The sequence below is a fragment of the Bos grunniens genome, chromosome 4 (assembly GCF_055505025.1).
Source record: "Bos grunniens cultivar Pamir isolate PY7600 chromosome 4, Bosgru_T2T1.0, whole genome shotgun sequence".
Lineage (NCBI taxonomy): Eukaryota > Metazoa > Chordata > Mammalia > Artiodactyla > Bovidae > Bos > Bos grunniens.
In genome coordinates this window covers 12,841,779-12,866,250 of record NC_141168.1, presented here as the reverse complement: position 1 = coordinate 12,866,250, position 24,472 = coordinate 12,841,779, and the positions used below count along the sequence as shown (strand labels likewise).

General features: G+C 40.6%; 2 protein-coding genes across 4 annotated transcripts; both read left to right on the top strand.

Annotated features, from left to right (window-relative positions):
• The first annotated feature begins 298 nt into the window (after positions 1-298).
• LOC147373558 (olfactory receptor 2A14-like) lies at positions 299-8,501 on the top strand. Of its 2 annotated transcripts, XM_086398281.1 has the most exons (3): positions 299-515; positions 1,698-1,701; positions 7,568-8,501. In XM_086398281.1, the coding sequence occupies exons 1-3, from the start codon at positions 299-301 to the stop codon at positions 8,499-8,501; spliced, it is 1,155 nt and encodes a 384-aa protein (XP_086254407.1). The 2 variants fall into 2 exon arrangements, with proteins under 2 accessions (XP_086254407.1, XP_086254408.1); XM_086398282.1 differs by lacking the exons at positions 299-515; positions 1,698-1,701 and having other exon boundaries at positions 7,467-8,501.
• A 5,904-nt stretch (positions 8,502-14,405) lies between these two features.
• LOC147373557 (olfactory receptor 2A14-like) lies at positions 14,406-21,716 on the top strand. 2 transcript variants are annotated; one of them, XR_015163052.1, is made up of 3 exons: positions 14,406-14,726; positions 19,595-19,695; positions 21,130-21,716. XR_015163052.1 is itself a non-coding variant. In XM_086398084.1 (2 exons), exon 2 carries the CDS (start codon positions 19,645-19,647, stop codon positions 20,575-20,577), a length of 933 nt encoding a protein of 310 aa, XP_086254210.1. In that variant the 5' UTR covers positions 14,406-14,726; positions 19,595-19,644. The 2 variants fall into 2 exon arrangements, 1 of the variants encoding a protein (XP_086254210.1); XM_086398084.1 differs by lacking the exon at positions 21,130-21,716 and having other exon boundaries at positions 19,595-20,577.
• The last annotated feature ends 2,756 nt before the right edge of the window (positions 21,717-24,472 follow it).

The following is a 24,472-nucleotide window of genomic DNA, read 5'->3' as shown; positions in this document are numbered from 1 at the left end:
CTTTCCCAATTTTGAATCAGTCAGTTGATCCATGTAAGGTTCTAACTGTTGCTTCTTGACCCACATTCAGGTTAATCAGGAGACAGGTAAGATGGTCTGGGAACGTGAGAACATGTCTTTAAGAACTTTCCACAGTTTGTTGTGATCCAGATAGTCAAAGGCATTCAGTTCAGTTCAGTTCAGTTCAGTCGCTCAGTCATGTCCAACTCTTTGGGACCCCATGAATTACAGCATGCCAGGCCTCCTGTCCATCACCACCTCCCGGAGTTTACTGAAACTCATGTGCTTCGAGTCAGTGATGCCATCCAGCCATCTCATCCTCTGTTGTCCCCTTCTCCCCCTGCCCCCAATCCCTCCCAGCATCAGGGTCTGTTCCAATGAGTCAACTCTTTGCATGAGGTGGCCAAAGTACTGGAGTTTCAGCTTTAGCATCATTCCTTCCAAAGAAATCCCAGGGCTGATCTCCTTCAGAATGGACTGGTTGGATCTCCTTGCAATCCAAGGGACTCTCAAGAGTCTTCTCCAACACCACAGTTCAAAAGCATCAATTCTTCAGTGCTCAGCTTTCTTCGAGTCCAACTCACATCCATACATGATCACTGGAAAAACCATAGCCTTGACTAGACAGACCTTTGTTGGCAAAGTAATGTCTCTGCTTTTTATATGCTATCTAGGTTGGTCATAACTTTCCTTCCAAGGAGTAAGCATCTTTTAATTTTATGGCTGCAATCACCATCTGCAGTGATTTTGGAGCTAATAAAAATAAAGTCTGACACTGTTTCCACTGTTTCCCCATCTATTTCCTGTAAAGAGATGGGACCAGATGCCATGATCTTAGTTTTCTGAATGTTGAGCTTTAAGCCAACTTTTTCACTCTCCTCTTTCACTTTCATCAAGAGGCTTTTTGGTACCTCTTCACTTTCTGCCATAAGGGTGGTGTCATCTGCATATCTGAGATTATTGATATTTCTCCCAGCAATCTTGATTCCATCTTGTGCTTCCTCCAGCCCAGCATTTCTCATGATGTACTCTACATATAAGTTAAATGAGCAAGATGACAATATACAGCTTTGACGTTCTCCTTTTCCTATTTGGAACCAGTCTGTTGTTCCATGTCCAGTTCTAACTGTTGCTTCCTGACCTGCATAAATGTTTCTCAAGAGGCAGGTCAGGTAGTCTGGTATTCCCATCTCTTTCAGAATTTTCCACAGTTTATTGTGATCCACACAGTCAAAGGCTTTGGCATAATCAATAAAGCAGAAATAGATGTTTTTCTGGAACTCCCTTGCTTTTTCGATAATCCAGTGGATGTTGGCAATTTGGTCTCTGGTTCCTCTGCCTTTTCTAAAACCAACTTGAACATCTGGAAGTTCACAGTTCATGTATTGCTGAAGCCTGGCTTGGAGAATTTTGAGCATTACTTTACTAGCATGTGAGATGAGTGCAATTGTGCGGTAGTTTGAGCATTCTTTGGCATTGCCTTTCTTTGGGATTGGAATAAAAACTGACCTCTTCCAGTCCTGTGGCCACTGCTGAGTTTTCCAGGTTTGCTGTCATATTGAGTGCAGCACTTTCACAGCATCATCTTTTAGGATTTGAAATAGCTCAACTGGGATTCCATCACCTCCACCAGCTTTGTTCGTAGTGATGCTTTCTAAGGCCCACTTGACTTCACATTCCAGGATGTCTGGCTCTAGGTGAGTGATCAAACCATCGTGATTATCTGGGTCGTGAAGATCTTTTTTGTATAGTTCTTCTGTGTATTCTTGCCACCTCTTCTCAATATCTTCTGCTTCTGTTAGGTCCATACCATTTCTGCCCTTTATCGAGCCCATCTTTGCATGAAATATTCCCTTGGTATCTCTAATTTTCTTGAAGAGATCTCTAGTCTTTCCCATTCTGTTGTTTTCCTCTATTTCTTTGCACTGATCGCTGAGGAAGGCTTTCCTATCTTTTCTTGCTATTCTTTGGAACTCTGCATTCAGATGCTTATATCTTTCCTTTTCTCCTTTGCTTTTCGCTTCTCTTCTTTTCACAGCTATTTGTAAGGCCTCCTCACACAGCCATTTTGCTTTTTTGCATTTCATTTTCATGGGGATGGTCTTGATCCCTGTCTCCTGTACAATGTCACGAACCTCCGTCCATAGTTCATCAGGCACTCTGTCTATCAGATCTCGTCCCTTAAATCTATTTCTCACTTCCACTGTATAGTCATAAGGGATTTGATTTAGGTCATACCTGAAGGGTCTAGCGGTTTTCCCTACTTTCTTTAATTTAAGTCTGAATTTGGCAATAAGGAGTTCATGATCTGAGCCACAGTTAGCTCTAGTTCTTGTTTTTGCTGACTGTATGGAGCTTCTCCGTCTTTGGCTGCAAAGAATATAATCAATCTGATTTCGGTGTTGACCATCTGGTGATGTCCATGTGTAAGAGTCTTCTCTTGTGTTGTTGGAAGAGAGTGTTTGCTATGACTAGTGTGTTCTCTTGGCAAAACTCTATTAGCCATTGCCATGCTTCTTTCCATACTCCAAGGCCAAATTTGCCTGTTACTCCAGGTGTTTCTTGACTTCCTAGTTTTGCATTCCGGTCTCCTGTAATGAAAAGGACATCTTTTTGGGTGTTAGTTTTAAAAGGTCTTGTAGGTCTTCATAGAATCATTCAACTTCAGCTTCTTCAGTGTTACTGGTTGGGGCATAGGCTTGGATTACTGTGATATTGAATGGTTTGCCTTGGAAATGAACAGAGATCATTCTGTCGTTTTTGAGATTGCATCCAAGTACTGCATTTTGGACTCTTGTTGACCATGATGGCTACTCTGTTTCTTCTATGGGATTCCTGCCCACAGTAGTAGATATAATGGTCATCTGAGTTAAATTCACCCATTCCAGTCCATTTTAGTTCGCTGATTCCTAGAATGTTGACGTTCACTCTTGCCATCTCCTGTTTGACCACTTCCAATTTGCCTTGATTCATGGACCTGACATTCCAGGTTCCTATGCAATATTGCTCTTTACAGCATTGGACCTTGCTTCTATCACCAGTCACATCCATAACTGGGTATTCTTTTTGCTTTGGCTCCATCCCTTCATTCTTTCTGGAGTTATTTCTTCACTGATCTCCAGTAGCATATTGGGCACCTACTGACCTGGGGAGTTCCTCTTTAAGTATCCTATCATTTTGCCTTTTCATACTGTTCATGGGGTTCTCAAGGCAAGAATACTGAAGTGGTTTGCCATTCCCTTTTCCAGTGGACCATATTCTGTCAGACCTCTCCACCATGACCTTTCCGTCTTGGGTGGCCCCACACAGCATGGCTTAGTTTCACTGAGTTAGACCAGGCTGTAGTCCGTGTGATCAGATTGGCTAGTTTTCTGTGATTATGGCGCAGAAGTGCACCGACTGTGACGGACTGTGCAGAAGCATGGCCAAGATGAGCTACCCCTCATGCAAGGTCAGGGGCGGCGGCCGAGAGGAGCAACCCCACGTCCAAGGAGTGGCGGCTGCGCGGGCGCAGGAGGGCCAAGAGGAGCTACTCCACATTCAAGGTCAGGAGGGGCGGTCATGAGGAGATACCCCTCGTCCAAGGTAAAGAGCAGTGGCTGCGCTTTGCTGGAGCAGCCATGAAGAGATACCCTACGTCCAAGGTAAGAGAAACCCAAGTAAGATGGTAGGTGTTGCCAGAGGGCATCAGAGGGCAGACACACTGAAACCATACTCACAGAAACCTAGCCAAAGGCATTAGCATAGTCAATAAAGCAGAAGTAGATGTTCTTGTGAAATTCCCTTGCTTTTTCTATGATCCAGCAAATGTTGGCAATTTGATCTCTGGTTCCTCTGCCTTTTCTAAATCCAGCTTGTATATCTGGAATTTCTCAGTTTGCATATTGCTGAAGCCTAGCTTGAAGGATTTTGAGCATAACCTTGCTAGCATGTGAAATGAGCGCAATTGTTTTTTAATGGGAACATTCTCTGGCATTGCCCTTCTTTAGGATTGGAGTGAAAACTGACCTCTTCTAGTCCTGTGGCCACTGCTGAATTTTCCAAATTTGCTGACCTATTAAGTACAGCACTTTAACAGTATCATCTTTTAGGATTTGAAATAGTTCAACTGGAATTCCATTACTTTGTTTGTAGTGATGCTTCTTAAGACCCACTTGACTTCACATTCCAGGATGTCTGATTTTAGGTTAGTGACTATACCATCATGGTTTTCCAGGTCATTAAGACCTTTTTTGTATAGTTTTGTGTATTCTTTCCACCTCTTCTTAATATCTTCTGCTTCTGATAAGTCTTTACTGTTTCTGTCCTTTATCTTGCCCATCCTTGCACGAAATGTTCCCTTGATAACTCCAGTTTTCTTGAAGAGATCTTTAGTCATTCCCATTCTATTGTTTTCCTCTATTTTTTTGCATTGTCCATTTAAGGTCTTCACACCTCTCTCTGCTATGCTCTGGAACTGTGCATTCAGTTGAGTAGATCTTTCCCTTTCTCCCTTGCTTTTCACTTCTCTTCTTTTCTCGGCTGTTTGTAAAGCCTCATCAGACAACCATATTGCCTTCTTGCATTTTTTTCCCTTTGGTATGGTTTGGTTACTTCCTCCTGTATAATGTTACAAACCTCTGTCCATAGTTCTTCAGGCACTCTGTCTACCAGATTTAATCCCTTGAATCTATTATTCATCACCTCCACTGTACAATCATAAAGGATTTATTCAAGTCATACCTGAATGGCCTAGTGGTTTCCCCTACTTTCTTCAATTTAAACCTGAATTTTGCCATAAAGAGCTCATGGTCTGAGCCTCAGTCAGCTCCAGTTCTTATTTTTGCTGACTGTGTAGAGCTTCTCCATCTTGGGCTGCAAATAATATAATCAATCTGATTTCAATATTGACCTTTTGGTGATATCCATGTGTAGCATCCCCTCTTGAGTTGTTGGAAAATGTCGTTTACTATGATCAGTGTGTTCTCTTGACAAAACTCTGTTAGCCTTTGCCCTGCTTCATTTTGTACTCCAAGGCCAAACTTGCCTGTTACTCCAGGTTTCCCCAGATATCCAACTTTTTATATTTTAACCCTCTGTGATGAAAAGGACATCTTTTTGGTGCCAGTTCTAGAAGATCTTGTAGGTCTTTATAGAATCAGTCAACTTATATTGAATGATAGATTTTTAAAAAATGAATGTCTTATTTTATCCTGTGATAATGCACAGGTTTATTAAAAAACAAACAAAACTACAGTAAACAAACAATACCTACAAAATGTAAGACCCTCCATAATGCTATTCTCTAGAGTTAATTAATTGAGATTTCATGTGTAACTTAAAGAATCTTCCTACATATATCTGAAGAGGCCCTAAAGACATATTATGTATAGATATGTTTGTATTTTAAAATATAAATAGAATCATATTACACATACATCCTTTGACTTTATGTGGAAAAAATTTCATTCCACCCTATAAAGATCTGTATTATCCTTTTTAATGCATGAGAGGATGAGATTGTTGGATAGCGTCCCCAGTTCAATGGACTTGAACTTGGGCAAGCTCCAGGAGATAGTGAGGGACAGAAAAGCCTGGCATGCTGCATTTCATGGGGTCACAAAGAGTCAGACACGATTTAGTGATTAACCAACAGCCATGGTATTATATATCATACAATTTGCCAAAATTTCAGTTCATCTCCAGCTTTCAAACTTTATATCAATTCTAAATTTTTGAAACTATAAACTGGATAACAGTGAATAATTCCAACCTCTTGGTCACTACGTTTCGTGTACATTAGACTGTTTTCTGTTTCCATTACTCACCAAGTCCTTCCTACCCAACACTTCGCCTTTACTATTCCCCGTGCAGGAAGCAGTCCACTTTGGCTGTTGTCAGGTGGCACTTCCTTTACCACTTAGACTCTACCCATGTGTCTCCTCTTTAAGAAGCCTTCTCCTGACAATCCCAGCTAAAGGAGCCTCTCCAAGCCAAGTCACTTGCTACTAGTTTTCCCTGTTCTTTTTCTTTCATAATGCCTTTTCATCAACACCTATTTTATGTTTTTTGTACTTTTGGTGTTTTAAGGGTGGTGATTAACCACGACATCTCTTTGCTCCATGTCAGGCTGTCTCTGGAAAAAATGTGAGGAAATGTAAAGAGACAGCACCTGGTTACAAGGCTTCTCAGTGTAATGTTGCCATCCATCCCTTTCATGACCACTCTCCTGTGGATAGACCTAGGCACTGCCCAGGACGAGCTCCCTAGAGAGAACTAACCAATGGATGCTCCAGCTGATCCTACTCCCTGTGACTGACTCAGAATCCAAAAGAACAGCAGTAGGTGGTCAGCATGGTAACAGGTGATGAGGAAGGGATTCAGGAGATATGATGGCAATAATACTGCAACAACTAAAGATTCTTTTCACAACAGATTCTCAAATTTGCCTCTGTATTACATTATAAAGGGAAAAGAGAAAAGAGGTGAATAAAATGTAATTAAAAAGCAGGGGTCAAAATGAATTGGTGTTTTTCCTTCTGGCTTACTTCACTCTGTATAATAGGCTCCAGTTTCTTCCACCTCATTAGAACTGATTCAAATGTATTCTTTGTGATGGATTCATTTTGATATTCGGCAAAACTAATACAATTATGTAAAGTTTAAAAATAAAATTAAAATTACAAAAAAAAAAAAAAAGCAGGGGTCATCTTTAAACACACCCACAGAGAATGTAAATTCATTTTCACCTTTTGAATTTCATACTTAGGCTGCAGAAATGTCGCCATGCTTAACTGAATTTAAGACAATATGTGTGCCTGTGTTCATCTACTCTGATAATTTTTCACTTATGCTTAAATTTCAGGATCAGGTGCTGATAAAAAAATAAATAAGACAGTACAAATAAAATTGCAAACTCTAGAGATGGGAAAGAAATGGCAGAAGATGCTTCTATGGAATAATTAGTCCACTGTTGAGAGGAGTTTTATGCAAAGTTTGAAATACTACAAAATTTAGAGGTTATTTAATAAGGGAATTCAAATCTGAAATAAGTGGATAGAAAAGCATATGAGAAGGTAAGTGGAAAAATAAGCAACATGTAAATAACAAAGTATCATAAACACTTTATTTCTTGAACCAAGAAGATAAGCAAGATTAGGAAATGAAACTACCTCTTACTACATATGGACTGTCAGGGTTGTCTCTCTTCTAAGCACATTAATAATCAACACTCACACCTTTGAAGGGAAGCCAGGATACTTGAATTTTACTAAACAGTGCACGTCTGTATTTGTGTGTATACTATTACACAGAGTATATAATAATGCATTTATCATGTTATATATTTTATTATCTATATTTTACATATCTTAGTATCCATTGGTAAAAGGGGAATTTGTTTCTGATTTGTATGATCACACCAAGTTTGTGTATATAGTGTATCTAAAAATAAGTTATAGAAAACCCACTCAAAGTAATACATCCAAATGCTCATTTTGTTACACTCAGAAGGTATTTTGTGTCTTGATTTCCCTACAACTCTGACTGTCCTATTGAAGCCTTGGGCTTCTCTGTTTCTAGCCAGGAGCATGGGAAGCAACCAGACATGGATCACAGAAGTCACCCTCCTGGGATTCCAGGTCGATTCAGCACTGGAGTTTCTCCTCTTTGGACTTTTCTCTCTCTTCTACACCCTCACCCTTCTGGGGAATGGAGTCATCCTGGGGCTTATCTGCTTAGACTCAAGACTTCACACCCCCATGTACTTCTTTCTCTCACACTTGGCCATCATTGACATATCCTATGCCTCCAACAATGTCCCCAAGATGCTGGCAAATCTTGTGAGTCAGAAAACAACCATCTCCTTTGTTCCTTGCATTATGCAGACATTTTTGTATCTGGCTTTTGCTGCTGCAGAGTGCCTGATTTTGGTGGTGATGTCCTATGACAGGTATGTGGCCATCTGCCACCCCCTCCATTACACTTTCATCATGAGCTGGAGAGTATGCACTGTCCTGACCAGCACTTCCTGGGCATTTAGCTTTCTCTGGGATCTTGTGCACTTAGTTCTTATCCTGAAGCTGCCCTTCTGTGGGCCTCATGAAATCAACCACTTCTTTTGTGAAATCCTGTCTGTCCTCAAGTTGGCTTGTGCCGATACTTGGCTGAACCAAATTATCATCGTTGCATCCTGTGTTTGCATTTTAGTCGGGCCCCTCTGCCTGGTGCTGGGCTCCTATGCGCGGATCCTGGCCGCCATCCTGAGAATCCAGTCCGCTGAGGGCCGCAGGAAGGCCTTCTCCACCTGCTCCTCCCACCTCTGCGTGGTTGGGCTCTTCTTTGGCAGTGCCATCGTCTTGTACATGACCCCCAGATCCAGCCATTCTCAGGAACAAAGGAAGATTCTGTCATTGTTTTACAGCCTTTTCAACCCTATGCTGAATCCCTTAATCTACAGTTTGAGGAATGCAGAGGTGAAGGGTGCCCTGAGAAAAATTCTGGGGAAGAAGAGGTCAGTGTGAGGGATGGTTTGGAGTGTCCTGTGTGAGCCTGTCTTTATGACTCTGGACCTTTGAATGCTCTTTTGAAACCATTAATTTAACAAATTAGCACCCTTTATCTTCAACATTTTTAAAAACTGAGAAAATAAATACTCATATTTAGTCATTGATAGCAAACCTGAAGTAAACATCATAAATAAGAAAGTTATAATCTAATCCTATTCTTTAACACAGGTGCAAGTATCTTAAAATATTAGTCAATCAAGTAATAAAAATATACTAAATTATGATACAATTTTTATCTCTAAAATGCAAAAATTGTGTAACTTTCAAAGCAAGAAAAAAATTGGCCCATTAACAAATTAAAGTATCCATTGTCAGTAGATCAAAGCAAGTGTTTGACAAAATTTAACATCAGTTCATGATAAAGCTCTTTACAACCTAGCATAACAATAAACATTCCTAGAAAAAGATTTATCAAAAAACCCCAGTACCATAAACATTCACATATCAGACATTATACTTAATGGTAAAATGCTAGTATCTTTCTCCATAAAATAAAAAATAAATAAGATGTACACCATCACCACTTGTTTTTCTTATTTTTCAGATTTTTGTTAGAGATATTGATGTGTACAGTTAAACAAAAAGAAGAGATATATATGTATGTGGGTATCTGTCATGTGAGGTACCCACATGAGAAGGAGTAAGTAAATTATGTTGTTTTTGTTGTGTGGCTAAGTCATGTCTAACTCTTTTGTGACCTCATGGACTGTAGCCCTCCAGGCTCCTCTGTCCATGGGATTTCCCAGGGAAGAATACTGGAGTGGATTGCCATTTTCTTCTCCAGGGGATCTTCTTGACCCAGTGATTGAACCTGGATCTCCTGCATTGACAGGTGGATTGTTTACCACTGAGGCACCAGGAAGTCCAAATGAATTGTGATCACATGCAAATAGTGTAATGGCATTTGTAGGAAATCCAAATGAATCTTTTTGTATATTAGTGAAATTATGAGAAATTTAAACAAGATAACTTGATATAAGATCAATATAAACATCTATTATAGATTTATATAACAAATAATTAAAATGAATTTTTTCCAAAATGCTACCATTAAAAGCAGGACTTAATTTTTAAATGCTTAGGAATATAGCTAAGAGTGCATGCTTAGTCACTCAGTCATGTCCAACTCTTTGCAACCTTGTGGACAATAGCCCACCAGGCTCCTCTCTTCATGGGCATTCTCCAGGCAAGAATACTGGAGTGGGTTGCCATGGTTCATGGTTCAGGGGATCTTCCTGGCCCAGGGACTGAACCTGTGTGAAGTCGCTCAGTCGTATCCGATTCTTCGCGACCCCATGGACTGCAGCCCACCAGGCTCCTCTGTCCATAGGATTTTCCAGGCAAGAGTACTGGAGTGGGGTGCCATTGCCAATGTTAGTGTCTTAAAATAGCCCAGTGGAGCATGTGAGTATGAGCAGAACACTTTAGAATTCGACAAGCTGATTCTAACATACTTGCTGCCATGGCTAGTCCAAACACATTTAAAAAAGATTAAGTATAAGGTGAGAGGATTGATTCTCCAGATCACAATATCTGCTACAGAGTGCCAATAAGTAAAATAGTGCGGTCTTCATCCTCGGGTTGACAAATAAACAAGCTGAATAGAGCATAGATGCTGATGTCTATGATTAGAAACTGGCTGTATGAATGGTGTGGTGTGGTAGACCACTGGGGAAAGGGAGGGGTGTTGCAGAAAACAGCTCTGGCACCACTGAGTAACCATGCAGATACTCAGTCATGCATGAAAAAACTCAGTCCCAGTGTTTTTAAGACCTAAGTGGCAAAGGCAAAGCTATAAAGCTCTTAGGAAATATGGAAGGGAAAGATTTTTAAATTAATATACAAAATTGTTAGTCTCCAGAGAAACACTAATACGTTTGAATAGATTGATTTAAATAGATCAAGAATGCATGTTAATCAACAAGGAGCATAAAAAGAATGAGAAGACATGGAATTGTCTTCAACCAGACTTCTGATTTATCAGGTCTCAAACATCACTTCCTCAAAAACCAGTGTATTTCAGAGTCTTACTTGTCTTGACCAGGTAATTTTCCACCATGGTAGCTCAGCTGGTAAAGAATCCACCTGCAATGCAGGAGACCCTGGTTCAATCCCTAGGTCAAGAACATCCCTTGGAGAAGGAAACAGCTACTTACTCCAGTATTCTTCTTGCCTGGAGAATACCATGGACAGAGGATCCTGGCAGGCCCCAGTCCATGGGTTGCAAAGAGCTGGACACAACTGAACATCTAATTTTTCAGTCCAATATGTCTTTTTTCCATAGCATTATACGTTAACTGAGGTTATCCTCCCTGTAAAGTTACTATTTTTAACATGAAAGATCACCGTCAGCATTAAATTTGCCTTCCTCATTGCTGTGTTCATCATATCTAGAGCAAAACTAAGCACAGACAAGGCCCTCAGGAAATCTTTGTTGACTAACTGACCAATAGGCATCACCAGAAAAGTGTAAGCACATCCTTTGTCTCCTATATTTTTTATATTTAAAAAAAATTTATATTGGAGTATAGTTTTTAAAATTTTTTTAAATTTTTAATTGAAGGATAATTGCTTTACAGTATTGTGTTCAGTTCAGTCTCTCAGTTGTGTCTGACTCTTTGTGCCCCATGAATTGCAGCACACCAGGCCTCCCTGTCCATCACCAGCTCCTGGAGTTCACTCAAACTCACGTCCATTGAGTCAGTGATGCCATCCAGCCATCTCATCCTCTGCCGTCCCCTTCTCCTCCTGCCCCCAATCCCTCCCAGCATCAGGGTCTGCTCCAATGAGTCAACTCTTTACATGAGGTGGCCAAGGTATTGGAGTTTCAGCTTTAGCATCAGTCCTTCCAAAGAACATCCAGGACTGATCTCCTTCAGAATGGACTGGTTGGATCTCCTTGCAGTCCAAGGGACTCTCAAGAGTCTTCTCCAACACCACAGTTTAAAGCATCAATTCTTCAGCACTCAGCTTTCTTCACAGTCCAACTCTCACATACATACATGACTACTGGAAAAACCTTGGCCTTGACTAGATGGACATTAGTTGGCAAAGTAATGTCTCTGCTTTTGAATATGCTATCTAGGTTGGTCATAACTTTCCTTCCAAGGAATAAGCGTCTTTTAATTTCATGGCTGCAATCACCATCTGCAGTGATTTTGGAGCCCAAAGAAATAAAGTCTGACACTGTTTCCACTGTTTTTCCATCTATTTGCCATGAAGTGATGGGACCAGATGCCATGATCTTCGTTTTCTGAATGTTGAGCTTTAAGCCAACTTTTTCACTCTCCTCTTTCACTTTCATCAAGAGGCTTTTTGGTACCTCTTCACTTTCTGCCATAAGGGTGGTGTCATCTGCATATCTGAGGTTATTGATATTTCTCCCGGCGATCTTGATTCCAGCTTGTGCTTCTTCCAGCCCAGCGTTTCTTTGGATGTACTCTGCATATAAGTTAAATAAGCAGGGTGACAATATACAGCCTTGACGTCCTCCTTTTCCTATTTGGAATCAGTCTGTTGTTCCATGTCCAGTTCTAGCTGTGGCTTCCTGACCTGCATATAGGTTTCTCAAGAGGCAGGTCAGGTGGTCTGGTATTCCCATCTCTTGAAGAATTTTCCACAGTTTATTGTGATCCACACAGTCAAAGGCTTTGGCATAGTCAATAAAGCAGAAATAGATGTTTTTCTGGAACTCTCTTGCTTTTTCCATGATCCAGCGGATGTTGGCAATTTGATCTCTGGTTCCTCTGCCTTTTCTCAAACCAGCCTGAACATCTGGAAGTTCACGGTTCATGTATTGCTGAAGCCTGGCTTGGAGAATTTTGAGCATAACTTTGCTAGCGTGTGAGATGAGTGCAATTGTGCCGTAGTTTGAGCATTCTTCGGCATTGCCTTTCTTTGGGATTGGAATGAAAACTGACCTTTTCCAGTCCTGTGGCCACTGTTGAGTTTTCCAAATTTGTTGACATAAATATTGAGTGCAGCACTTTCACAGCATCATCTTTCAGGATTTCAAATAGCTCACTTGGAATTCCATCACCTCCACTAGCTTTGTTCGTAGTGATGCTTTCTAAGGCCCACTTGACTTCACATTCCAGGATGTCTGGCTCTAGGTGAGTGGTCACACCATCATGATTATCTTGGTTGTGAAGATCTTTTTTGTACAGTTCTTCTGTGTATTCTTGCCACCTCTTCTTAATATTGTCTGCTTCTGTTAGGTCCATACCATTTCTGTCCTTTATCGAGCCCATCTTTGCATGAAAAGTTCCCTTGGTATCTCTAATTTTCTTGAAGAGATCTCTAGTCTTTCCCATTCTGTTGTTTTCCTCTATGTCTTTGCATTGATCGCTGAGGAAGGCTTTCTTATCTCTTCTTGCTATTCTTTTGGTTTCTACCAAATATCAACATGAATCAGTCATAGGTTTACCCATGGAGTATAGCTGATTAACAATGTTGTGTTAGCTTCAGGTGTGCAGCAAAGTGATTCAGTTACACATATACTTGTATTGTTGTTGTTGCTGTTCACTAACTCCCGACCAACTCCTTGGCACACCAAGGTCTGAAGCTCACTAGGCTACCGTGTCCTTCACTGTCTCCCAGTGTTTGTTCAAATTCATGTTCATTAAGTCAGTGATGCTATGTAACTATCTCATCTTCTGCCACCCCTTTCTCCTTTTACCTTCAGTCTTTTCCAGCATCAGGATCTTTTCCAGAGTCAGCTCTATGAATCAGGTGTCCAAAATATTGGAGCTTAAGCTTCAGCATCAGTCCTTCCAATGAATATTGAGGGATGATTTCCTTTAGGATTGATTGCTTTGAACTCCTTGCTATCCAAGGAACTCTCAAGAGTCTTCTCTGGCACCACAATTCAAAAGCATCAATTCTCTGGTGCTCAGCCTGCTTTATGGTCCAATTCTCACATCCATCTATGACTACTGTAAAACCAGAGCTTTGACTATATGGACCTTTGCCTGCAAAATGATATCTCTGCTTTTTAACATGCTGTCTATGTTTGGCATAGCTTGTCTTTCAAGGAGCAACTGTCTTTTAATTTTATGGCCACAGTCATTGTCCACAGTTACTTTGGAGCCCAAGAAAATAAAATCTGTCACTTTTTCCCCATCTATTTACCATGACATGATGGGACATGATGCCATGACCTTAGTTTTTTGAATGTTGAGTTTTAAGCCATCTTTTTCACTCTCTTCTTTCACCTTCATCAAGAGCCTCTTTAGTTCCTCTTCACTTTTTGCCATTAGAGTGGTATTGAAAGAAATCAAGTTATAACATGAAATTGAATCTTCTAGTTTCTTTGCCAGTGTTATACAGTTCAGAGAAATCACGACTCACCCAATTCCAAACACAAACACACACAAATCCCAAGCAATTGGACACAACAATTCCCATGTTATCCTGAAAGAACTTAATGAATAAAAATGGGAAATGCATTCCTTGGTTCACTTACAGATAGGAAAACCACGCTTTACCCTCTGAGCCACCAGGGAAGCCCCGATAGGAAAAAACAAACACTAAACTCTCCAGGGAGAGGATCAGTAGAGGTGATATACACAGTTCTGTACCCTGATCGTGACTTATGTCTGCAGAAAAAGGTTGGATTCAAACGAAGGTAAAAGCCCTGACTTGCACAAGCAAGTCTATCATAAACTTCTCTGCTGAGAGTTGTGTGTCTGGGCTTCACCTCCTGATGAGGTCCCTGTGGAAGAGAATCTATCCTAGTATTCCAAGGCCATGCTGAAGAGAAGAACACAGATTCCACTTTTGAGTTCTAGAGAGTTCTAGACTAGAGAGTTCATTAGTCATGAAAAGGGTTTTCAGGTGGAAATGAGAAAGAAGGAGGAATGAAATGACTGGTTCAGGTATAAGGGTCTGAATGCCTTACCTGTACCCTAAGCCTTTCTTTACAAGATCCTCTGGGCATTTCTAAGGACCCCTACCTCTCCCCATGGTGTGGCCTTGACTCCTCTGACCTCCAAGACCTGTGTCTGTGTTTCCTTCACCGTCCTGCTGTGGTGTCTCTTGGTTTTCCTCATGACTGTTTCAGAGAAGAGGGATCAGCTAGTCATCCATGCTGTGCATGATCTGGCTCAAGGGCTACAATGAACTTCACAGACATGTGACTCAAATGCCTTTTCTACAAATGAAACAATCCTGAAGGCAGAGGTAAGTGGTTTGCTGGCCAGTAGCTTTGTCTTCCTTTCCCATGTATTGACTGCCTGCCCTTGTGGACTTTCAAAAATATTTTCTGGCCAAACAGGTTCCATTTCTCATGTATTCAGGCAAGAGATGACATTTCTTACTGGAAAAGCCCAGTATCTGTTGCTGTACACACTCTCTGTTCCTTGTTTTAATAGGATATTAATGTCTCATTATGATGACTGGATCCAAAACTTACTCTCCAATAATGGCTTTCAAATCTCTCATAATATATGCTTAAACTCTTGTTAAGTGTCTTGTTTGAGTTAACTCATTTAAATTTTCAACTCTCCTATGAGATGGGGGAATTGACGAATGGAGAGATACAGAGAGGTACAAGATTTGCCTGCCAAAGTTTTGAGTAGGTCCCAGATAGTCAGGCCAAGAATCCAAGTTTGTTTTTTTTTTTTTTTACATTATGCTACTCATGAGGATCAAGCTGAGTGGTGAAGTAAGTAATTCAGATGGTAAGTAATTTCTGAGTAAGTCAGAAGACTTACATAATCTGTCCTGCCCCAGAGCTTTGACTTTGTCAGCCCCAGGGCACTCACTCTGAGAGAGTAATCAATAAAAACTTTTACTTCAGGTCGATGCAAAATATCCTAAGCATGGCCCCCTTTCATTTCATAGGGTTTACTCTCTGTCTCACGTTGGTATATTTGGTATAGCTGAGCTGCATTTTGAGTTTTAAAACCTGTATTTTCTCCTTCATTCCAAGAGTGAGACTACTTTAAAGATTCGTCTATTTCTTTAAAATCCTTTTTAACTTAAAAACCAGCATATAAAACATCAATACAAATGAAATTAAAATCATATGTTTTCTTACTTAAACATAACCAAAAAGGAAAGCAAGTGTGGATGACTTTACAATATCATGATTGATATTAATTACCAATCCCAATAATTTAGATTCTCCTTGAATTTTGTGCTGTCTTTAATACTATTAGTATCTGCTGACATCTGGTAAACTCCTACTGTGTACCAGCTAGTGCTATTTATTTTTCACATCAGCCCCTTAGACCCTGCTCTCACCAGCTTCCAGATGAAAACAATGAGGCTGAGAATCAGTGACTCAGGGTCACCTGGTTCCCCTGCAGAGTGGAGATAGGTGCGATGGTCTGCCTTCATCCTTATTTAGGGACCCTGGTCTTTTCAGTCCCTGCTGATTTTCCTGCTATGGGAGAACAAAGTGATGTATCCATGAAATGTTTTCCCTCATTCTGTGCAGGACAGCGCACTTTCCTTAAGGTTCAGCAGGGTGGACCCTTAAAGGCATCTTCATTTCCGGTGTCTCTCTTTCTGCCACAGGAGTTTTCTCAGAGGAAAGAAAAATCTGACTTCTTGAACTATCATTTTAAAAATGCAAGAAATCATTGCATATTTAAAGGGGAGAAAATTGCTTTCTTTATTCTATTTTTTCTATCTTGTTCTCACAAAGGTCCCGATCATTAATAGTTTAAGCAGACAGCCACCACTGCAGAGCTGTCTCCTCACAACCTTTCTACACCCAGTGTTACATATGGTTTGTCTGGAGCTCATAACTGATGAAGGAAGCATTTCCACTAAGAAATATTTGCCTTATTAATTATTGCTGACATTTGAAAATAAAAATTTTTTTCTAGGCTACTGGTTTCATTCAAAAATATTTTACCAAAATATTATATGTAAAACTCTATAATTGCTGCTGCTGCTGCTAAGTCACATCAGTCGTGTCCGACTCTGTGTGACCCATAGATGGCAGCCCACCAGGCTCCCCCGCCCCTGGGATTCTCCAGGCAAGAACACTGGAATGGGTTGCCATTTCCTTCTTCAATGCATGAAAGTGAAAAGTGAAAGTCAAGTCGCTCAGTTGTGTCCAACTCTTAGCGACCCCATGGACTGCAGCCTACCAGGCTCCTCCATCCATGGGATTTTCCAGGCAAGAGTACTGGAGTGGGGTGCCATCGCCTTCTCTGCTCTATAATTGCAGATTATTTCAATTATGAACTCAAACAATTCTAATCATTTGGGGAAAGGAGGCTACTGACTTGCGTATTTGATACTGAAGCATCCCTGTGCCTGCTTCCCGAGGCCCCTTTTAGGTGCAGCAGGAACCCAGACATCACATCACAGCTGAGCCCACTGGGCTCTGCCTTGGTTGCTCCCCCAGGATCCATCTCAGGTCCTGATTCAGCCTGCTCTTCCTTCCTCTTCAAGCTCTTACCTACCTTCCCTTTCTGGAGATCTCCCATAACTCCTTTAAACATTCTCTTTGGAAAGAAATTTAGTTTTTCCAGCTTTCTGTGTGGTTATTAGCTCTTGCTGTTAAATCGTGTAGGACTCTTTGCAACCCCATGCACTGCAGCACACCAGGCTTCCTGTCCTTTGCCATCTCCTGGAGCTTGCTCAGACTCATGTCCATTGAGTCTGTGATGCCATCTCACATCACATGAGTCTGTGATGAGAACTCAACCATCTCATCCTCTGTCATCCTGTCCTCTTCTCCCCCTGCCATCAATCTTTCACAGCGTCTGGGTCTTTTCCAGTGAATTATTTCTTTGCATCAAGGGCCACAGTAAACACAAGCATATGAGACTTTTTCTGAAGTTCATTATATAATTTTCTGTTAATGCTTTTGTTCCTTGCTTTCCTTGATGACAGAAACTGCTTACTCAAAAAGAGTCTTAAAGATTTACAAAATATCCATAATTCTGGAAGTCTCAGGTATTAAGAGCTCCCTGAGCCTTCCTATTTAGCCTGAGTCTTAGACCTATTAATACAATATTTGATATGTCCCTAAAGTGCCAAATTCTATTCTGTCATTAAATTTGTACCATCCGGAAAATTAGACGGTTTCCCATTTTGTATCTGCTAATTAGAAATTTGATACATATCCTTTAACTATGCTCTGTTTGCACGAATTTTAAAATAAATCAGTTAATAAAAGCTAAAAATATATCAGCTAAAAATTAGTTAATAACATTTGAGTGACTTGGTGAGATACTTACTGAGCATAATTTGCTGCCATTTCTTCAGAGATCCAGTAAAGTGTTGACCCTAGACTTTGGAATTAGTGTAATAGACCACCTCCTTCTAAAAGAAACACCAGATTCATGTGGGATGAGACACAGAACTCATAGGCAGAGGACAAATGTCTTTGGAATTTGCAATTTCATGTCACTGATCAATTATGTCAATATTTTTCTCCTGTGCAACTTCAAAACAGTTCTTTTCTTGTGCTCCTCTTCACATTTAGGTGGATGTTGAAGTAATTTTCAACTTGATTTGAAATCTTTTTCTACTTTGACTCAATGGAAGATCATATTTATCAGGACAATTCAGAAAAAATATCTCAGTAAACAAAAATGAGATTGAAATTTTTAATTTCCTCTTTCCTGTCATATGTTAACTATTTTTCAGTTAACGTAACATGGTGACTCATTTCCTCCATTTAAACCTTTAAGAATCTGCTCAGGTTTGACATTCCTGTTACAACTTCCTGAATACTACTTTTGAATAAGCAAGAAAAATGTGCAACTTTACTTCTGTATTACACAGCAGATTTTTTAAATGTCTTTTTTTGGTAATGCACATTTATTAAAAAACAAACAGTGACCATATAATATATTCAAAAGGTAAGTTCCCATATAATCCTACTCTCTAGAGAGAATCAATGTAAAGAGTTTCGTGTTTAAATTACAGAGTTTTCCTTCATGTATGCAAATAGATCCCAAATACATTTATGTATGCTAAGTTGCTTCAGTCATGTACGACTCTGTGTGACCCCATAGACTGCAGCCCACCAGGCTCCGCCGTCCCTGGGATTCTCCAGGCAAGAATACTGGAGTGGGTTGCCATTTCCTTCTCCAATGCATGAAAGAGAAAAGTGAAAGTGAAGTCGCTCAGTCGTGTCTGACTCTTAGCAACCCCATGGACTGCAGCCTACCAGGCTCCTCTGTCCATGGATTTTCCAGGCAAGAGTACTGGAGTGGGGTGCCATTGCCTTCTCCGCATGCTTTGACTTTATGTGGAAAAATTTTTATCGCAATAGAAAAGTCTATATTATCCTTTTAAATGGCTATATAATATTCTATTATAGAAATAACCAAATATTTAAATGCATTCCAACTTATAAATTTTGTGTCAGTTTGAAATTGTTTAAAATATCAGTAAGATAACAATGAGTATTTACAGCCTCTTTGTCACTATGATTCAGGAATATTGGACTTTTTTTTTCTGTACCTAGAACTCAACAAATCCTTTTTGCTCAAGATTTTGCCTTTACTTATTCCTGTGCAAGGAACAATTTGTTTTAAGAAGTTATCAAATATTTCTAAGGACTTCACATCTGAAGCTAGTGGATAGAAAAGCAAATGAGAAGTAAAGGGATATGTAAACAAAAGCAATATATAAAGAACAGGGGACCCTAATAACTTCATATCTTGGACCAAGAAGACAGGTAAGCCTAGAAAACAAAACTCTCTCTTTTTAGAGATGGTTTGTCAGGGTTCTCTTTCTTCTAACTGCATTAATAATCAAGACTCATAGCCTTGAAGGGAAGCCAGAAAACTTGAATTCTCCCAAACTTTGTATGTGTGCATGCAAATGTGCATTCTGTTAGGTAGAGTATATAATAATACATCCTATTACATTTTATTATCTATAATAAATGTTACATATATATGCTATTATTTCTTTGATACAAGGATAACTTTTTCTGATAAATATGAGCACACAGAATTAGTTTTAACACTATATCTAACAATAAATTGTAGGAAATCCATCCAAAGTAATACATTTCCAAATGCTCACTTTGTTACACTCAGAAGGTATTTTGTGTCTTGATTTCCCTGCAGCTCTGAACTTCCTGTCCCAGAGGGCGGCTTCTCTGTCTCTACCCAGGAGCATGGGAGGCAATCAGACATGGATCACAGAAGTCACCCTCCTGGGATTCCAGGTCGATTCAGCACTGGAGTTTTTCCTCTTTGGACTTTTCTCTCTCTTCTACACCCTCACCCTTCTGGGGAATGGAGTCATCCTGGGGCTTATCTGCTTAGACTCAAGACTTCACACCCCCATGTACTTCTTTCTCTCACACTTGGCCATCATCGACATATCCTATGCCTCCAACAATGTCCCCAAGATGCTGGCAAATCTTGTGAGTCAGAAAAGAACCATCTCTTTTGTTCCCTGCGTTATGCAGACATTTCTGTATCTAGCTTTTGCTCACACAGAGTGCTTGATTTTGGTGGTGATGTCCTATGACAGGTATGTGGCCATCTGCCACCCCCTCCATTATGTTATCACCATGAGCTGGAGAGTGTGCACTGTCTTGGCCATCACATCCTGGGTGTTAAGCTTCCTCTTGGCCCTGGTCCACTTAGTTCTCTTTCTGAGGCTGCCCTTCTGTGGGCCTCATGAAATCAACCACTTCTTCTGTGAAATCCTGTCTGTCCTCAAGCTGGCCTGTGCTGACACCTGGCTCAACCAAGTTGTCATCTTTTTGGCCTGTGTTTTTATCTTACTGGGGCCCCTCTGCCTGGTGCTGGGCTCCTATGTGCGCATCCTGGCCGCCATCCTGAGGATCCAGTCCGCTGAGGGCCGCAGGAAGGCCTTCTCCACCTGCTCCTCCCACCTCTGCGTGGTTGGGCTCTTCTTTGGCAGTGCCATCATCATGTACATGGCCCCCAAGTCCCGCCACCCTGAGGAGCAGCAGAAGGTCCTTTCCCTGTTCTACAGTTTTTTCAACCCCATGCTGAACCCGCTGATCTACAGCTTGAGGAGCAAAGAGGTCAAAGGTGCCTTTAGGAGAGCGCTGTGGAAGGACAGGCTAATGTGAAGAATATCAAAGGGCAACATGCAGGAGGAACTTTGTTCCCTCTGAAGTATGGTGAATGCACGCTAAGTTGCTTTAGTTGTGTCTGACTCTGTGCAACCCTATGGACTATAGTCCGCCAGGCTCCTCTGTCCATGAGATTCTCCAGGCAAGAATACTGGAATGGGTTGCAATGACTTCCTTCAGGGGATCTTCCCAATTCAGGGATCAAACCCGTCTCTTATGTCTCCTGCTTTGGCAGGTGGGTTCTTTACCACTAGCGCCACCTGTTAAGCCCCTGAAATATGGTAGGGGCATTTTTTGCCTTTAGCTGTAATGCTACAATATTATAGCATATTATAGATCTAACTGGACTTCCCTTGTGGCTCAGCTGGTAAATCTGCCTGCAATGTGGAAGACCTGGGTTTGGTCCCTGGGTTGGGAAGATCTCCTGGAGAAGTGAAAGCCTACCCACTCCAGTATTCTGGCCTGGAGAAATCCATGGACTATATATTCCATGGGGTTGCAAAGAGTCAGACATGACTGAATGACTTTCATTTACTTACTTATTTATAGACCTAATTGGCGCTTCTGAATTGTGGTGCTAGAGAAGACTCTTGGGAGTCCCCTGGACAGCAAGGAGATCAAACCAGTCAATTCTAAAGAAATCAACCTTGAATATTCATTGGGAGGACTGATGCTAAAGCTGAAGCTCCAATACTCTGGCCACCTGATGTGAAGAGCTGACTCACTAGAAAACACCCTGATGCTGGGAAAGATTGAAGGCAGGAGGAGGAGGGGGTTACAGAGAATGAGATGGTTGGATGGCATCATTGACTCAATGGACATGGGTTTGAGCAAGCTCTGGGAGTTGGTGATGGACAGGGAAGCCTGGTGTGTTGCAGTTCATGGGTTTGCATAGAGTCAGACATGACTTAGCCACTGAAAAACAACAACAATAGACCTAAACATATAATCAGAGACTATATAGACCTTAGAAAATAAAATAGATAACTATTCATGACCCTGGATAGGCATAGGTTCTTAGAGATGATCCAAAAAGTACAAGACATAAACTTTGAAAAATTGGTAAATATTGGATTTTGTGAAAATTAATTATTCTACTTGTCAAAGTCATGATTGAAAAAAAAAAGAAATACAAATTACAGACCATGTACTTTTTGAAAATGTTAGTCTGGTCACAGGAGGGGACAAAGGAAAGGCTTAGACAAAAGCAAGGTTTATTATACATTTAGGTCGGGGACAGGAGACATGGCCCACCATGTGGGGTCACATGGGAGACACAGCTGGTGGTCAGGAAGCAGAAGACAGCATAAGGAGGAAGGTTAAACTACTGCCTTTATTGGCATTTCTGCAGGAAACCCTGAAGTAAGCGGTTTATATGAATAAGTTGGAGTTCTTATAATAGATAAATCTTCACCATGTAAAGAAGGAAATCAGGTAGACTGAATGCACAGGAGAATTCTCAAGGCAAGAATTCTCTAATATTTTGAACCCACACTATCTTACTTTCAGTAATCTCATTTTAAGTCTTTCTGGCCTCTCTTCTTTCTTGAAATAACAAGTGCTATACAGTAGTATGCTTTATTGTTTTCTTGTTGCTTTCTTGGTTTTCCTCGGTTTGAAAATCAACATCCCCATTTCTGAATTGCATACAACTAAGTGCAGTTTTTCTCTCAGTTTTTAACAATTCCCTGGTATTAAAATATTCCCCTGACAAATTGATCTGCAATTTGATTTGAAATATCTTTCGCTATCTTCTCACAAAAAGAACTGGACATTTCTGACTTGCATTTGTCTTACTTAAAACATATATTAAAGAAGAAATATATGAAGTTATCTGAAAAAAGAAAGAATAGTTTTCAGTTGCAAACTTCATGCTCATGAAATGATGAATCTCTGATCTATAAGGCAAAATTAAAAAAAAATTTTACCCAAAAGAAAACATTTTAAGTTAATGACTGTAGTGCTTTTCTTCATATAAGAAGATGCAAGAGTCTGGGCTCATTGTAATCATTCCTTGGTTTTGCATCTTAAGTATATAGTGCCAGTATCTTGTTCTTCTCCATCCTGAGCTCCCCTCAGGACGCACCACCAGCTGCAGAGCTTGTGGCTAGTTGATGACAACATTTTTGGAGTTGTCTGACAGATTGCCTTCCTCAGGCTATAGTCCTCAGAAATGTCCCCACATAAAACAGAACTTGCACCATTTAGGTTGTATGTTTTTTAAGAGAGAGGCTCACAGCTGGAGGGTGATGTTGTCTCTTAACACAATTATGCCAGATGCACAAAAATGGGAAGTCATATGTTTGCCAACACCAACCCTACTTTTGGAATTTAACAAGGTCAGATGGAAGCATGCAATCCATGAGCGCCATTGTACTGGCTGGTCTTATGATTTGAGATAAGATGTTGGTCTTGTGATATGATGATAAACTGGATCCATTGTTGGTGACTGAGTGGAACTCTAGTTGTGTAGCAGTAACTTTTGATTCTCATTCTTCAGGTTGCTTCTATTAGAAAAGATTTCACTGGGAAGAAAATTTCTGAGACCCATTCTCCTTGTGGCCGTTAGACCATGTAACACAATTTTCAGCTGATCAATCACTGTGTTAACTATAAACCTTGATGATCAAATGCTTAGAAAGGTCCTTGGTTATAGTGGACAAAGTATATTAGTTTCATTCCTGGCAGACCACGGTATACTATGCACAGATACTCATCACCTCCATTTTTGTGGATGGAAAGCTGTTAAAACAGAAGAGGAGAGACAATGGGCTTCCGACAGGAATAAACTATAGACTTCACATGGCAGGTGTGAATTTCTTGAGAAATAGCCCCACCCTGAAAAGAGGAAAATTTTTGAAGGCCTTGAAGCATGTTCAGACTAAATTACATTTAGGTAGGCTAGCAAGCCCTATATGGAGGACCCAATATTTTGGGGTAGCAAAACATACTTGTAACTGCACTCATGTTATTAATACACAATGATAACCACAGCACGGTGGATTGTCCCACAAAACCAAAGAATGGCTTTAAAAGAGAAAGGTGGCCATCTAGGCATCATTGAACATGCTGAATTCACTTTTAATGAGGTGTGACAGCCAGTTGAAAAAAATATATATATTTTTAACTAGAATGAGAAGATTAGAGGGAATTCTCTTCTAGGAAAAAAGTAAGAGATAAGAGTCAGCCTGGAAATAGAATGAGACCTTAGTGAAATGGATCAGACAGACTCAGCAAATATAGCTGGTTACTGCTAGCACTCAGCCCTTACTCAAGACCTCTTGACAGTTTTGATCCAGATGGAGACTAAAGTAACCATGAGACAAAGCCCTTCCATTCTAGTTGCTGGAGCCAAAGGAACACAGTTATGGGGATCTTACAGACCTTGGAACTTAGTTCCTCTGGCAGTGTTTGTAATTTTCGCTGAAGCATAATGAGTGTATGCTCAACTGTGAAGAGTAGATCAGAAGAAGGCATACCTGTAGTACAGTTAGTCTGAATATCACTGTGTCCTCCTCCTCATGGTGGGGCAGGCAGAGAAGCAGGCCCCACTATATAACAGCCTACAAAAGAAGCTAGCTTTAGTACAAGCCTCTAAATTGAGACAGGGTAACTGGCTTTGTCCCCTACTGACTTGGAACCCAGAAATAAGTGAGTCATGGCTAACTGTAATGACACTTGTCCATAATGCTAATCTGGTATATGGACAAGTGCCAGATCTGTTGGAGAGGCAAAGACCTCTGATTGTTACTGATAGGTTCTGAAACGAAAACTGAATTGTACCATGACAGTAATATGGTTTAGCATTGGCTGATTACTAAGATTCAAATATATATATGCTCAGATACTCAGACGTGTCTGGCTCTTTGTGACCCCATGGACTGTATCCCAC

Excerpts from the sequence above, each read along its gene's own strand:
- LOC147373557 (XM_086398084.1), top strand. The coding sequence starts at position 19,645 with ATGGGAGGCAATCAGACATGGATCACAGAAGTCACCCTCCTGGGATTC.
- LOC147373558 (XM_086398281.1), top strand. The coding sequence starts at position 299 with ATGCCATCCAGCCATCTCATCCTCTGTTGTCCCCTTCTCCCCCTGCCC.